General features: G+C 39.4%; 1 protein-coding gene across 3 annotated transcripts in view; it reads left to right on the plus strand.

Annotated features, from left to right (window-relative positions):
• Tfg (trafficking from ER to golgi regulator) overlaps window positions 1–15,851 on the plus strand; it is a 43,304-nt gene extending 27,453 nt beyond the window's left edge. For 2 of the 3 annotated variants that reach the window (XM_008848482.3, XM_008848481.3), the window contains exons 6-8: window positions 8,271–8,411; window positions 10,910–10,999; window positions 15,031–15,851. In XM_008848482.3, coding sequence (XP_008846704.1) covers window positions 8,271–8,411; window positions 10,910–10,999; window positions 15,031–15,413 — 614 coding nt within the window. In that variant the 3' untranslated portion in view covers window positions 15,414–15,851. The remainder of the gene's footprint in view (window positions 1–8,270; window positions 8,412–10,909; window positions 11,000–15,030) is intronic. The other variant, XM_008848483.3, reaches the window with a different exon arrangement.
• The last annotated feature ends 139 nt before the right edge of the window (window positions 15,852–15,990 follow it).

Raw genomic sequence — 15,990 nt, forward strand, 5'->3', positions numbered from 1 at the left:
GTTTATAATTGTTCTTTTGAGTTCCATGTCCTGCATTATCTCTAAGGGTTTCTCTAAGGCATTCTCTAGCAGACTATTGGTATTTGGTGATGATATGTCATTTTTCTTTTTCATGTTATTATTTTTTCTCTGTGATTTTGACATGTGGATTTCTTTTAGCTTCTGATTCTTGTGTGAGACACAAGCCTTCTTTAGTTGAGTTTAGATATGCTTCTTTTTGTAAACTTTATATGCCTTTTTGGTTTACTTGTTCGGCATGAAAAGCTGGTTGGTCTAGGCTTCAGGTTCTCTTTTGATTTTATATTGAAATGGCATAATTGCTTTTGTCTTCAGGCATTCCCACAGAGGCCCAATGAGATGAGGCTCAGAAGCTCTCAGGCTGATTCTCCTAAGTTCTGGATCCCACCAGGAAAGTTTTTGGCCTCAGGAATTTGGGGGTTGGACTGGCCTGGGAGCCAGGCCCAGGAAAGATGATGGTCTAGGGCAGCTGGTGGCCATGCCTCCCAGAGTTGCAAAGGCAGAAGGAAGTGGCCCCAAGGACTCCTGGGGACTGCATTGAGGAGCTGGGTTGGTCTGGATGCAAATGATCAGGAAGAGGAAAGGTCAGCCCCTGCATCCTGAAATGAGGCTGGGGGGTGGTGCAGGCCCAGGGAAACAGGGAAGTGAGGGTGGGGCCAGGCCCAGAAGCAGTGCTCCTGAGGATGATAGAAGGCACTTTGTTGGTCTGTATGGAAAGGATCAGGAAGCAGTAGTGGTTCCCCAGGTGTCTGGGGCCCCAAGACAAGGATTGGGACAGGACCCAAACTAGGAGGAGGGACCAGTGGGGGAGATGGGAGGGTGATTGAGGCTGGGGGAGTCAAGGCGGGGAGGGCGAGATGGACTTTCCCCAGAGAGAGGCCTGTGGCGGGTCCTGTAGGCCCAGGGAGGCAGAGCTAGTATAAATATTTTTATGTGAATAAGATTTTAACTTTAAAGCAATGCTTATAGTATTTTTTCCTCTCATTTTTTTTCCTCTCATTTTTCTGACCATCCTTTCTTCAACATTATTCCTATTTTCCTTTTGGGAGTTGAATTATACATTCTTTGGAGAGCCTGATGTTATCTCAAAGCTCTTGAAGTGAATAATTTTTACTCAGTCTTTTTTAAATTTTTCTCTTACTCTGTTCTTTAGATTGGATTTTTACTGAACTGTTTTCCCAGTTATTTATTCTTTCTGCCTTTTCCAATATGTGATTGAACCTTGCTAGTAAATTTTTATATATTATTATTCTGCTTTTGGCATTAGAAATTTTGTAGTTTCAATTTTTGTTTATATAATATAGTTACTGTTGCTTAACAGTTTATATCCCTGTTGTTATTTCTTATTTTTCATTCATTTAAACTATTTTCCTTTAATTCTTAGATAAATTTTTAATTCTTTGTTAATACATGGTTGAGAGGTAGCTGGTGGATAGAAGTACTTGCATGAGGACCCGAGTTCAGACCCCCAGCACCCTCTTAAAAGCATGGTGTGATAGTGTATGTTTGTACTTCCAGCAGTGGGGAGTGGAGACAGATGGATCCCAGGGGCTTGCTACCAGCCAGGCTTGCTAAAATGGCAAGCTCCAAGTTTAATGAGAGACCCTGTCTCAAAATATGTTAGAGAGCCTTTAGTGGAAGACATCAACCTCTGGCCTCCACAGGCACACTCACATGTGTGCGCATAAGCATACACTTCACACAAAAGTTAAAACGAATGTTTGATATAAATGTTGGTAGCATCTAACATCTGGTCCTATTTGGACTGTTGTTACTTCCTGCTTTCCTTTCCCACAACTATGTGTTAGATTTTCTTGTTTCTTTGTATTACAGTTTTTCATTGAAAACTAGGTATTTTGATTAGTATATCTTACTGACTTGTGATTTTTGATGCTTCATTTATTTTTTTATTGAGAGCTTTGCTGCTGTATCCCAGCAGGTTCTTAATCTGTGTAGACTTAAACTTCTGGGGGACAATAGCTAGCTAGCATCTCTGCTCAGTCCTTTCAGCAGTATGTGCTGCTTTCTTTTCTGAGCCCCCCCATTGGACCATCTCCCCTGCCCCAAACAGGTGAATAGCTAAGGATTTGGGGAAGAGTTTATAATTGTTTTAGTGTCAGCCATTATCCCACTAGTGACACACTGTTGCTCCAGGGATCTTCATCCTTTATTTCCAGCTGCTTCTCCAACCATGAAGTTGTTAATACCATGGTTTTCTGCCACTGGCTCTACAGAGGTCAGGGCTTGAAGTTCTTAACCCAGTCTGTTTCCATTGGTGTAAACTTTTCTGGGTTTTGTTACATTTAATTGACTTAGAATTTTAAGTAATTGTTTTCTTCTGCTTTGTTCAGGTTTTTGTTACATACAGAAGGGTTTGACAGTTTTTCTTTGCCATTTTCAGCAGTTGGAAATAGAATACACACACACACTATGATTTTGATTTCTTTGACACTTTCATGGGATTATTCATTAAAGAGAATTGTGTGAAAATTTTGAGATGAACAATTGAATATACTTGTTCTTGGCAAAAGGCAAAATCAGAGAAGTGATACATCTGCAAAACAATTTTAGAAAACCAAAATATGAATTGTTTCAACAACTTAAGATGTTAGGAAATACAGTGTAGAGTCCAGCCTTGTAAATTGAATGTCCTGTATAGGCCAGACCAGAATATCATGATTGTGGTTTGAAGTATTTAAACACCATTTTGGGGGACTGAAGTAATTATGATTCAGCAGTTAAGAGTGCTAACTGCTCTTGCAGAGGACCTAGGTTTGGATCCCAGCACCCTCATGATGACTAACAACAGTCTGTAACTCCAGTTCCAGGGGATATGGCACCCTCTTCTGGTATCCGCAGGCCTTGCATGCATGAGTGCACTTTACATACATGAAGGTGAAACACATAAAAATAAAGAAATAAAAAGACTTTAAACACTATTTTCTGCGGGGCTTCGAGCCAGCGATCCCCATGCAGTGATGATTGGGGATGAGTAAGCGCGCCGTTCGCCAGCCCACACTGCCCCCAGTACCAGGGACAATCAGATGCAATGGGGAGCCTAGTCAAGCAGGGACTCATTTATTGCAGATGTTACAGAGCTTATAAAGGCACCTGGAAATCCCCCCTCCCCTCTGAGGGTGTATCTTACGGATGGTCACGCGCTGATCATGCACTCCTCAGCAGTGCGGAAGTATTCTTCAGACTTTCAAAGCAAGTCAGGCTGCGCCCCTGTAACTTCCTCTCAGATTTCTGTAAGGTGGGGCCTTTAGGTCCCCCACATCTCCCCCTTTTATTTTTATTTTAAGGCTGGACTGACTTTATTTCACAGGTTACCCATCTCATAGACGGCTCCCTGAGGAGAGATGGCTATCTTCTTCCTCTTATCTTATGCATTTTTGCCTGTCTTAGGTTGTGTCACCTCTGATCAAGCCTTGCCCGTCAATGGATTATGCACCTGGCCATGTGCATGTCCTGTCTTAGGAGTACTTGTCATGGGACATCTTACCCGTCCTTGGCTAAAAATGCGTCATGATTAAGGGCAGCCGCGTGGGTAATTCCAGCCTGTGACAGTCTTAGTCTCTGCCTAACTCGGTTAGCCAAGCATGGGCAACTGGAGGGGGTATATTCCTGGGGGAGTCCATAATCATAAGGAGATGGGCCGTGGAAGTTCCAAGGGTCCTCTGTTGCCGAATTATCTGCTAAAGACACTTAAAGATAAGCATTATCAAGAGAAACAAAGCAAGTCATGGTGTAGGACAAGTTGAAATACTTCTGAGACCATGTTCCTTTTTGCCAATCAGCCAGTTGTCAAAGAGGCTGACTGGCAATGAAGCCAAGGAACTGAGTCCTTTAACTCAGATGGATACAAATAAAGAGAGGAATTTTGTCTCATGAACTATTGTCCATGGACCGTCATGCTAGTCAGTCAGATCCTGGCCTACCCACTTAAGGTTTTTCCATATGGGTTTGAATCTCCTGTAGGGTAGACACAGCCAAAGCCTCGACCCATGGTTAACAATGGATCTGGGCCTCTCCATTGCCTCGTAATGGGATCCTTCCACCTTACCTGTACCTCAGGTCTCTGCTCCTCTCGTCCCCAATGCTTCTGAAACCGGGATTCCAACTGATTTTTTTGAAAATTAAGAACATTAATAGTGAATAAGTCCATACTCAACTGTTGGTGGGGGATTATTCCCCCTTTTTGTTTTTGTAATTGAATTTTTAGGTTTTGATGGTTGCATTCTATAATGGCTTGACCTTGGGGATTGTAGGGAATTCCTGTATTGTGTTGAATTCCCCAAAGTGAAAAGAAATCTTGTAAATTTTTACTCACAAAACATGGTCCATTATCAGTTTTAATTCTTTGGCACAGTCCCAGCATAGCAAAGCACTGGAGAAAATGAGACTGAGCATGTTTAGACTTCTCTTCTGTATGAGCAGTAGCCCAACAGGCATGTGGAGAGTGTGTTGATGGACACAAAAATATACTTAAGCTTTCCAAAAGGAGCATAGTGTGTGACATCCGTTTGCCACAAGGAATTGGGCTTGAGTCCCCTGGGATTTACCCCTGGCTGTTGCAGAGGCGGTACCTGTAGAAAGGGTTGACAAGACTTATGGGTATGTATAATCTTCTTTAGGTCCTTGGGAACTTAAGGAAACCTCTTATGGAGTCCCCGCCAATTTACATAGATTGAGGTTATTGTAACCCCTGAGCTTCATTCAGGCCTGCTGACAGGACCTGGGTGGAAGCCACCTTGTCTGCCTCTGCATTACCTTGGGATAAAAGCCCAGGCAATCCTTGGTGCCCCCTAAGATACTGTAAGAAGAGAGGGGCTTCTCTCTCCTAAGGAGCATATGAGTATGAATACTGTCAGAAAACAATGGCCATGAGTTCCTTGAATTGAGCTGCTTTTTGGTTTCTCCACATCTGCCCCTGTCAGTAAAAACATTGTATGCTTTCCCTAAGGGCTCCCTCAGCCCTGGGATTTGGCGAGCACTGCTGCCGGTGGGGCTGTAACACTCGGGGGCGGGGTGGATCCCCAGCCGCTGGTGGATCAGACGGGACGCCCCCCCCCCCCCCCCCCCCCCCCCCCCAAAAAAAAACCCAGCTGTCCTGGAGCCGGTCACGGCACACCACCAAAGGTGGGGTTTGTTTTGTTTTGTTTTGTTTTAAATGTGCCTGGCGGCCGCCACCAACCACTAGCCAAGGGACAGTCCCCTGCCTGGCTTTAGTGTGGGCCCCTGACTTGCACATGTGTTAGTTCAAGTCGAATAGGGTGCACTTCATTCCGCCCCACCCTTTTGAAAAAGGCATCCATGGGTCCTGTTTTCATGGGTCCCGGGAGGCTCTGAAGCTGGCCAGGGCATGCCCGAGGTGCGCTCGTTGCTTTGGCTGCTTTTGGTTTCACTTCTGTTGCATTTCCATGTTCTTCCTCAAACTCTTCCCATGATTCCCATGTATCCCAGTAAAAACATTAGCCCCAAGTAGCCAGGAAGCCAAATGAACAGCCGGTGCCCAAACCTTTTTAGCTACTGGATCTGACAGATCCAATCCCTGCTTTTAAGCATATCTCTCAGCGCTTTAAGCGCTGGGTCCTCAGACTTATTGATTGGGTTACCCATCTTTCGGGTCTCGCTTATCCCGAACTTCCCGATTGGCCCCAATCCGTGTCTCTTCTTTCTTTCTTTTCTTCTTTTCACCTTCTAGCGCCATGCTGGACGCCAGTTGCGGGGGGTTCAAACCAGCGACCCCCACACAGTGATGATTGGGGATGAGTAAGCATGCCATTCGCCAGCCCATGCTGCCCCCAGTACCAGGGACAATCAGACGCAATGGGGAGCCTAGTCAAGCACGGACTCATTTATTGCAGGTGTTACAGAGCTTATAAAGGCACCTGGAAATCACCCCTCCCCCCCAGGGTGTATCTTAAGGATGGTCACGTGCTGATCACGCACTCCTCAGCAGTGCGGAAGTATTCTAAAGACTTTCAAAGCAAGTCAGGCTGTGCCCCAGTAACTTCCTCTCGGACTTCTGCAAGATGGGGCCTTTAGGTCCCCACAATTTTCCTTGTGGTTTTGTGTATTTAGTTGTAGATTGAAGAATCTCTTTATGCAGACAACAGCCAGGTTGCTATTGTACTATTCAGGTGTGATGTATTTATGAACAAAAAACTTGGCTGCATGGTAATGTGGAAATGAGGATGAAGTGTTAGAAAAGTGGGATGAGCAACATTAATAAGCTACATACAAGAGAGAAAAGAGGAGCCAAACGTATATTTTTAGGATTAATAACACAGTATCTTCTCTAGAGGAAATGTATATATGTATTTCTGCACATAGGTAAGTGTAGTAAAATGGTGATCCTGCAGCCATCCCTTTTGCTCCACTAATCATTTCCTATATTACCATTAAAATCACCTCATTTAAGTTCTTAATACTTGCTATTAGCTGACAACCATATGCCTACTACAAGGGATATATCACCTGTCCTGCTCTGTCAAAATACCTGAGAAAATAACTTAGGGTGTATTTTGAGAGATGCATTCTTCAAGTGTATATCTACAAGGACCCCCTCCATTTCCATCTCACCTTTTTTTAAGTTTCACCTTCTAGTAGCCCATCAAATTAGCAGTCCATCAGTCAGTTATCCATTACAATAGGTCAGCATTTTTGGTTCAGCCACTTCTTAAAAGTCTTATAAGTTGGCAACCAAGCCTTAGTATTTGGTGTTTGGTGACATTTTAGATTCAAACCATGATAAGTAAGTAGTAAGCATGTATCAGTGGAGAAGTTAGAGATTTGCCTTTAGGGAAATTAGTCTGTTAATGATAGCGGGTATTTAAATGGAGCTTTCTAAGTGTTAATCACTTTTATAAGCTTTTGTTGTAAGCTCTTTTTAACCCAAACCCTCTCAGTAACTTTATGAAGTAGCAATTAGTGTATCTTTTACATGATTGAGAACGCTATGGCACAGATTGACATGCTTAAAGTCAACAGTAGCTCCAGAATTGCAACCTAAGTCACAAAACTTTGCTTTTAATTACTCTTCTGTGTTGCTAAAACAAGAATAACTTAAAGGAAGACGTCTTTATCCTCAGAATGCACTTTTGGCTGTCACAGTATTAGAACTAGAGCCAATTCTTGCTTTCTGGGCTCGGTGACATACACCTTTAGTCCCAGCACTTGGGAGTCAGAGGCACGTGGATCTCTGTGTTTGAGACCAGCAAGTGGTCTACATAGTGAGTTCCAGGCCTGCTGGGGCTACAAGGAGACCCTGTCTCAAAAAGAAAAAACAAAAACAAAAACTAGAGCCAATTCTTTACATTCACATCTGTGTTGTTATCCTGGAAGGATTTGAGTGGCTGCAGGTATAAGTTCGAGTCCTGACCTTGTGAAGCAGACAAGAATCAGGAACATGGCCACAGGTGCTCACAGTCTTATGAGGGAAGTGGGGACTGCTTAGAAATCAGTATGGCTTACCATAGGGTAAACATTATTTAAATTCAGCATTGAATAAAGTATGTGTCAAAAAGTTACTAGAAGTGTAGAATTATAACTAGATTTTTTTAAGATTGACATTGATATGTAAATGTTGTATTTAAACATGCAGAGAGTAGAGAGAAGAGTGATAATGAAGCCAAACATTTACTAGACACCGAAACTGTGGAGTTGGTCATTTTAGCTAAGGGAGGGGCATGCGAAAAGGCTAGTTGTGAAAAATATTTGGGTCCTTTTATATCTATCCAGGCAGATTAAACTTAAGTTGACAGTAGAGACCTGTTAAAGAAGAAAGCACTACTTTTGGACATTAATTTTTATTTTTGACAGGGGTAGGTTAGGACTCATGAATTGAGCATTTCACACATATTAGGGAAGGATCTCCTTTTTTATTGTTTTATTTTGTGGTCTTTTTGACACATCCCTGTAACCACTGCTGGCCTAGAACTCGCTATGTTTACCAGGCTGGCCTCAATCTTACAGAGATCCACCTGCTTCTGTCTCCCTAGTGCTGGGAATAAAGGCAGCAAGCCTGACTTGATGTGAAAGGCTGAATTTGTGGTGATGTTCATTATAGAGTGTTTTCTTTTTAGTGCCTTTTTTTTTTTTTTTTAAAGATGCACATGCGTTTCTAATCTCTATATATCTGATTATTACTAGTTAACAGTCGGTTACTTTGTGAGCTCCATGGCAGTTGAGCTCGCTAGAGAAAGGCCTTGGGCAGGGTACTAAACTGACTTTTCATAACCATCCAGGGCCACCCAGTGCTCCTGCAGAAGACCGTTCAGGAACACCTGACAGCATTGCTTCTTCCTCCTCAGCAGCACATCCACCAGCGGTTCAAGCTCAGCAGCCTCCATATACAGGAACTCAGACACAAGCAGGTCAGATTGAAGGTAAAATAGAGTTTAGACTAAAACCCATGTGTGGGAAGAGTCGTGCAGTAATATTTACTGGGGCATAATTGGTAATGATAAGCCACTTACATAGGTAGTCAAACTGTCTACACATGTCTACTGACAGCATGATTTAGTGTTATAAAAAGTTAAAAATAAGTAATTATAGGTACAGAGAAAAAGATTGGGAAAAATAACTTTACACATTCCCCTCCCAAAAATGCACATTTTTTTTTAATTTAAAAAGATTTTAAATAGAGATGAAGTAAAATTTTAGTTGAATAAGATTGTTCTAAAATGCTATTTACATTTTCGTTTAGTTAGCATTGTAACTAGTGGAAAATAGCAGTGCATTTTTAAATCAATTTTTTTCCTGCAGATAACGTGTTCTTGATAATTTAATCCCTCTCACTTTTAGTTTCTCTTAATCATAAAATTATGAAAATTGGACTAAAAACAGTGGTTTCAAATATATCTCATTAAACCTGAATGAGATATAACTTGAAAGTTCAGTATTTAAAGCAGGTAAAGGGGTCATTTCTGTGTTTGAAGGAGCTCAGGACAGCAACTAAGGAGCCTCGTTGACACACTTAAACTCTGCAGACCATTGTTACAGGCATACTGATCTTTAGAGTAGCTCCTTGATATTATGACATTATTTCTGTGAGATGCTCCTGCATGCTAGGATTCCACTTGAAAGCAGTAAACACCAGGGGGTGCTCTGTGTATACAAAAGAGTCAAATGATAACTGTACCCTTTTCCAGCAGCATCAAATTAATACTATCTGAATGCATTTACTTTGGAGTGGCTTTAATTATATGCCTTGCTACATACAGCTGTTACATATAGCTTGTATTTAAACATATGATTTAAAAATGAATAGGTAATGTCATGAGTTAAAGGATTAATAACTGATCTATATGTTATCTCTAAATTATATGTCATATATAAAATTTGCTGTTAGCTGCTTTAAAACTTTTTGAAAGGTACCATCAGTTTTCATAATTTATTTAGCCCAGTGTATCTAGTATTATCAGTATGTACTAGTTTAGGAAGGGTGTTTTGAGTATTAGAAATATGAGCTGTGATGATTTGAAACCTTTCAAACAATGTACAAAATGTCCCAATTCAGACTAGTTGCTATTCAGGTGCCCATTTGCTACATATGGCTAGTGCCTTTTGTTTTAGGTACAGTTTATAACTCAAGATAAATGATGAGCTGTAGGCTGCTTCAGTGAATACTTTTGACATAGAATACATACTGAGTCTCAGTCGTTGCCAGTTATTTAGATCAACTGCTGATTATATATTTTGAGCAGTATTATCAATAGAAACCATGACTTACAATTGGTAAATATGATCTCTTATTAAATTAATGATTCAAAATAAAATTAAGAAGTTCAGCCAGGCATGGTGTTCATGCCTTTAGTGCCAGCACTCAGGCAGAAGGCCGAGGCACATGGATCTTTGTGAGATCGAGGCCAGCATGTGTGAGGTCCTAAGGCCCTACTTTCACAGACTCTATAGGCCGTATTTTGTGTGTATAAGTACAGTAAGTTTTTTTTAAAAAGTACATAGCATGTTCGAAATGCCATACTTAAGGGCATACATTTCCTGAGCTCCAAGAAATATATTACAATGTACCAACAGCTGTTGCTGTTTTATTGTTTGTTTTCTTATCTGTGATAGTCCTTTATATGTTATGATACCTTACACTCTTTAGTTTAATATGTTAAAAACATCTCACTGCTTTCATAAATAATAAACAAAAACACTATATTAAGTGTGAAAAAAGTAAGCAATAGAGACAGGCTATCTATGTGAGTTTGACACCAGTCTGAGAAGTGTGTCATTAAGCAATTTTATCCCAGTATAAATGGCATAGAGCATGCTGACACAAACCAAGATGGCTACAACATAGCTGTATGCAGGCCATGCTTCACTGAAACATAGATATGTTGTAAGTAGCAATTAAGGGGAAAAAAAGAAAAGGGCAGTGCTAAAACAGGTACCCCTCCTCTTGGGATACTGTGTCTGATTTGGTAGTTGCTAAAAAACAAATAGGTGATGATGAAAAGAGTGCTACATGGTGCTGAGATAAAAAGGATACAGTTAAAATCTGTAAAATCACATAACCAAGAATTTATCTGTTTCTTCAGTTTTTCTTTTCTGATTTTCTACTCTTGATTTTTACTGAACATTTGTAGTACTTATCTGATGGCATATAGTTTTGAAAACATTAGGTTTTCTGGAATTTGTGAAGTGATAGCCACTGGAATTTTATCAGAGAATATTTAGTGCCAACTAGAGTTCTTAGCAGTTTATCCACAGTGGAACAATCATCCTTCTTAAATTGTTCATTCTTCTCTTTATAGACATTTAAAGGATTACAAATGTATTGTGTAATCAGTGAATTGAGAGGTAATAGAAATGTGCCCCTAAAATGCTTCTCTCTTCCCAAGTTCAACCTTCCGCTTCCCTTGCATTTTCTTTTTAGGTCAGATGTATCAACAGTACCAGCAGCAGGCTGGCTACAGTGCACAGCAGGCTCAGGCTCCACCTCAGCAGTATGGTATTCAGTATTCAGGTGAGCAGGTCTCAAAAAAGAGTTAATTTATTGTATATTATCTCTTTTTATATTTGATTCATAATAGATATTACTTATTAGGGGAAACAACATTTATTTATATTTAAATTTTTACAAAAATACTAATTCAGCATTTCATTTTTATAGTGAACAAATATGATGTAATTAGATAATTCTGCAGTAACCTGTAGTATGAAAATGTTTTACTACGAAGCTGTCTCTTACTAACATCAACAGTTTAACCTCTCAAATAACTTAGAATTGAGAAAAAAAAATTGAAATTTTTTTTCTATTTCTATGTAGCACATAATTTCAAGGGACTCTTAGTACCTGTAGATATATAAATTGTTCCTTCACACATACAAAAGCAAACTTACTAAATAAGCACTTATTGCCTAGGTATTTAAGTCTATTGGAAGTATAGAATTATATGCATGGAATACCACAAATTATTTACAGTAGAATTCAAGCAGTTAAGAATATTTAGTTGTTTAAGCTAGTCTGCCAGAGCTAAAGATACACAGTCACCATCTGATCTAGAGAATTTCAGCCCTCAGTGTATCAGAATCCCCCAAGGAGCTTCTTGGTTTCTGGGCCCCACTCCCATAGACATAGTATTTTTGTTTTAGTTTGACCATCTGTCTACTGAAGATTATCTGCAGTTGAATATGATAAATTTCTTTGGTGTAGCTTTTGTTTTCATTCAGGTAATTTTTTCAGTTATGTCAGTATTTGTGCAACCCTTATTTTGTAGTCTTAGAAGATATAACCATTGGCCGGGCATGGCGCACACATCTTTAATCCCAGCACTCGGGACACAGAGGCAGGCGGATCCCTGTGAGTTCAAGGGCAGCCTGATCTACATAGTGAGTTCCAGGACAGCTGAGGCTACAGGGAGACCCTGTCTCAAAAAGACCGAAAAAAAAAAAAAAAAAAAAAAATATACCTATCAAAATACCAGTTGTAATAAAAGTAATTTTTGTAAATTGAATCTTAACAAATTCTGTTTTAGGGTTTTGTGTTACTAACTAAAGTATAGGTCAGCAAATTATGGCCTACAATATATCCTGACAGTTGCCTGGTCTTGTGAAGAAAGTTTTATTAGGAAATGTCTACCCTGTGTATTTTTCTGTTATTCATTGCTATTGTACTTTGGTACTGTACTGACAGAGTTGAGTGAGCAGTTGCCACAGTGACAGAAACAATGTGGCTCATAAAACCAAACATATTTGCTATCTGGCCCTTTGTAGGAAAGAAGCTGAACGTTGACCATTTTTTTGGTGATGAAAGTTGCTGACCTAGATCACCAAAAAAATTTTGTCAGCAATTGAAGTTGAGATATTTTTATACATACAGCAGTTTTGTTTGGATTATGTTTGATGTAAAGTGACCCTATGGTGATACATTTCATGGTTTAAAGTAAATGGAGAGAACTTAGAGTAAAAGGAATGTTGTCCTCTTAAATTTTAAAAAATAATTTGTTACAAATGATGTAACTTAGAGAAATAAGCTATCAGAGCTGAAGCAGTGAAGTCATCTTCTAATCTAGATTTCAGCCCTCCTGATGCTGCAGGATCACCTGAAGAGCGTCTTCATACCTAGGCCCCACTGCTAGAGACTTATTTGGATGGCAGCGGCTTCAGTATTTGAAAAGCACTGTAGGTCATGTGCAGTCTGGGTAGGAACCACTGGTGTCCCACTCACTTTATGAATGAGATTATGAGTTTTTTTAAGATGTGCAGATAGTCAGTGAGGGAACTGAATAGAATCTAGCTCTCTTGACTTTGTATTTCAGTACTTCCTATACCATTATGCATTCTCCAATCTAGACAAGAGTTGTAAATATTTTAGACTTTGTTGTAAGCAATTTATTGATTTAAAAAAAAAACAAAAACTGGGGCTAGAGAGGTGGCTCAGCAGTTAAGTTCACTGGCTGTTCTTGCAGAAGACCCAGGTTCAAAATCCCAGCACCCACGTGGCAGCTAACAACTGTCCGTAACTCCAGTTCCAAGGTATCCAACAACCTCTTCTGTCCTCCGCAAGCATTGCATGACACGGGAGCACCTACCTACATGCAGGCAATATATGCATACACATAAAATAAAAATAATAAAAAATTTTTTTTTTTAAACTAAGCAATTTCCTTTTCTTGGAATTTGAGATACTCTTCACCCAGAGTTACTCATTTTTAGGGGCTTGGGGGCAACAGTGCCAACAACTAGACAGAACAGAAGCAAACAGTCACACGAGATAATTTAGATTTCAGTTACTAAATGAAAAGACAGTTGTTTTTTTCCTCTCAAATGAAGTATACATTTTCATTGTAAAGTTATATCCATATGTTCCCTCAAATTTACATTAAAAAATTAAGCTTTAAAGTTTTGTGTAAGAACTGAAGACATTCTGAGTGTGGTGGTGGCATGCCTTTAATCCCAGCACTCAGGAGGCAGAGCAGAAAGGTCTGTATGAGATCAAGGCCAACCTAGTCTACATAGCAAGTTCTAGGCCAGTTGTGGTTACAGGGAGACCTTGTCTCAAAACCACACACAAAAAAGGTCTGGAGACATGTCTCAGCATTTAAGAGCTCTTGCTGCCTTTCCAGAGGACCCAAGTTCAGTTCCCAGCACCCATATCAGGCAGCTCACAACCTCCTGTAACTTTAGCTCCAGGGGATTTGGTACCTTTTCTGGCCTTACAAACATCTGCATTCATGTACACAAAACTATACACAGCCACACATGTACACACAAAAACATTTTTTTGAGTTTTGAGTAGAAGAGAGGAGAAATGATATTTGAGATCTTACCATAAATTTTAGTTCAGTATTCAGATATTACCATAAGTAAAATGTTTTAGATACTTGATATCTAACCTTTTATTAATTTTAGTCAGGTTTTTTACTCAAGTAAAATTTAGTCCTTTTGAAATTATCTTTGTATTTCTGATCCACTAGTCCTATTTACTTGATTTTGAGAGATACGGAAATAGTCAACTAAATACATGGAGACTCTTTAGTGGTGGTGGTGGTTGGTGGTAACATTGAATGATCTTTTACCCTGTCGGTTTGCCAGTTTTTCCTCTGACCTTTTTCAGTTTTGTTCATGGACTATATCATAAAGATTTCTTTCATAAGTAAATTTTGAAACCAGGTTCAAGGTGAGTTCAGAATATACTCCAATTCATTCAATCCTTTTTTTTTAAATGCAGGGTTGTACATATTTTAATAATTGTCTTATGTATCTGGTATTTAATGCTGACAGGATTCCAGTCAATGGAGAGTTTTCATTGCAAGTAGCTGCAGGTGTGTTTCATGGTAGACATAAAAGTTTTCAGTGAAGCAGATTTTTTTTTAATTACACCCTATTAAATAATGAATGTAGATGTTGATTTTGTGGGGCAATATATAGTATTTTTTGTTTGTTTGTTTGTTATGCCATAAGGCAAAAAGCATCAGATACCAAATATAAAAGATTTTAAGAATTGTGGAACTGGTATTTATTCTTAAATGGCTTAGGTATTGTAGAGTGAATAAACTTCAAATACTTGATTAGTATGAAAAGATAGTATTTGTAGTATTGCTTCATTTAAAACTTAATCATTCTCTGTAATGTGTTTTTACCTGGCCTCCCCTCAAAATCAGATTTAATTACTGCTTTTAAGATTTTCATCTTCCTGGAAAGCATAATCCTTTCATTTATCATTTGAGCATCTATTCTATTCTAGGAATTATGTGAAAATAGGAATTTGTTCTCAAGGGCTATGTAGTCTCAAAGCATTTGTAATGAAAATATTAAAATATGTGTATAATAATTTCAATTTAAGATTAGTGGATTTAAAAATTACCTAGAAAATTCCCGTTTTATAACTACTTGTTCTTAAGATAATTGATAATGGAATCTGTCACTCAATAAATGTTTGTGGATATATTAAATTCTTAATCATTTTTGGTCCAAAGCAGTAAGACTAATTCTCTGGAAAACTTCTACCAAAAGAGAACCAAGGTACATATGTTACTTATTTTGCCTTTTCAGCTAGTTACGGCCAGCAGACTGGACCCCAGCAACCTCAGCAGTTCCAGGGATATGGCCAACAACCAACTTCTCAGGCACCAGCTCCCGCCTTTTCTGGTCAGCCACAACAACTGCCTGCTCAGCCACCACAGCAATACCAGGCGAGCACTTACCCTCCACAAACTTATACTACCCAAACATCTCAACCTGCTAACTATACTGTGCCCCCTGCCTCTCAGCCTGGAATGGCTCCAAGCCAGCCTGGGGCTTATCAACCAAGACCAGGTTTTACTCCATCTCCTGGAAGTACCATGACCCAACCTTCCAGTGGGCCTAACCCTTATGCACGTAACCGTCCTCCTTTTGGTCAGGGCTATACTCAACCTGGACCTGGTTATCGATAAGGAGCTTGAGCTACACTGATGAATGTAGCTGAGAGCTAATTGGCTCCCAAAAGACTCCAATACTATTTTGTTTTGATTTGTATTGAAGTTCAAAAATTTTAAAAGCAAAGCATTTTTATGATATCATTGTTGCTGATAATTGAAAGTATAATTTGCCAGAACACACACAAAATGACCAAATAAATATTGTTTCTCCCTTGCTTAAAAATGTAGCAGCTTCCTAGCTATTTTGGGACACTACTCTTTACATGTGTGTCAAGTGATTGGCTTTCTAGCTTCCTTGTCCAGAGGATATTCAAAAGCTAGGTTAAGGTTTAGCCAGCATACCTGGCTTTTTACTGTTAACATGATGTACTAAAATAGAGCCTATCGAGAGGATGACTAGATATTATGTATAAAATGTAACACTGATAGGCTAATAAAGGTGATTGAATCCAATAGTGGTCTTGTAATTTAATCATTAATATTTCGTAGATAAGAAAAATAATCATTTTACAAAAATCATTGCTAATATGTGATCATCAAAGTTTATGAACATTTTAACTTACAGGTTTCCATTCAGGGAAAGAAATGAATT

The sequence above is a fragment of the Nannospalax galili genome, unplaced genomic scaffold, assembly GCF_000622305.1.
Source record: "Nannospalax galili isolate Female #2095 unplaced genomic scaffold, S.galili_v1.0 scaffold1184, whole genome shotgun sequence".
Taxonomy (NCBI): Eukaryota; Metazoa; Chordata; class Mammalia; order Rodentia; family Spalacidae; genus Nannospalax; species Nannospalax galili.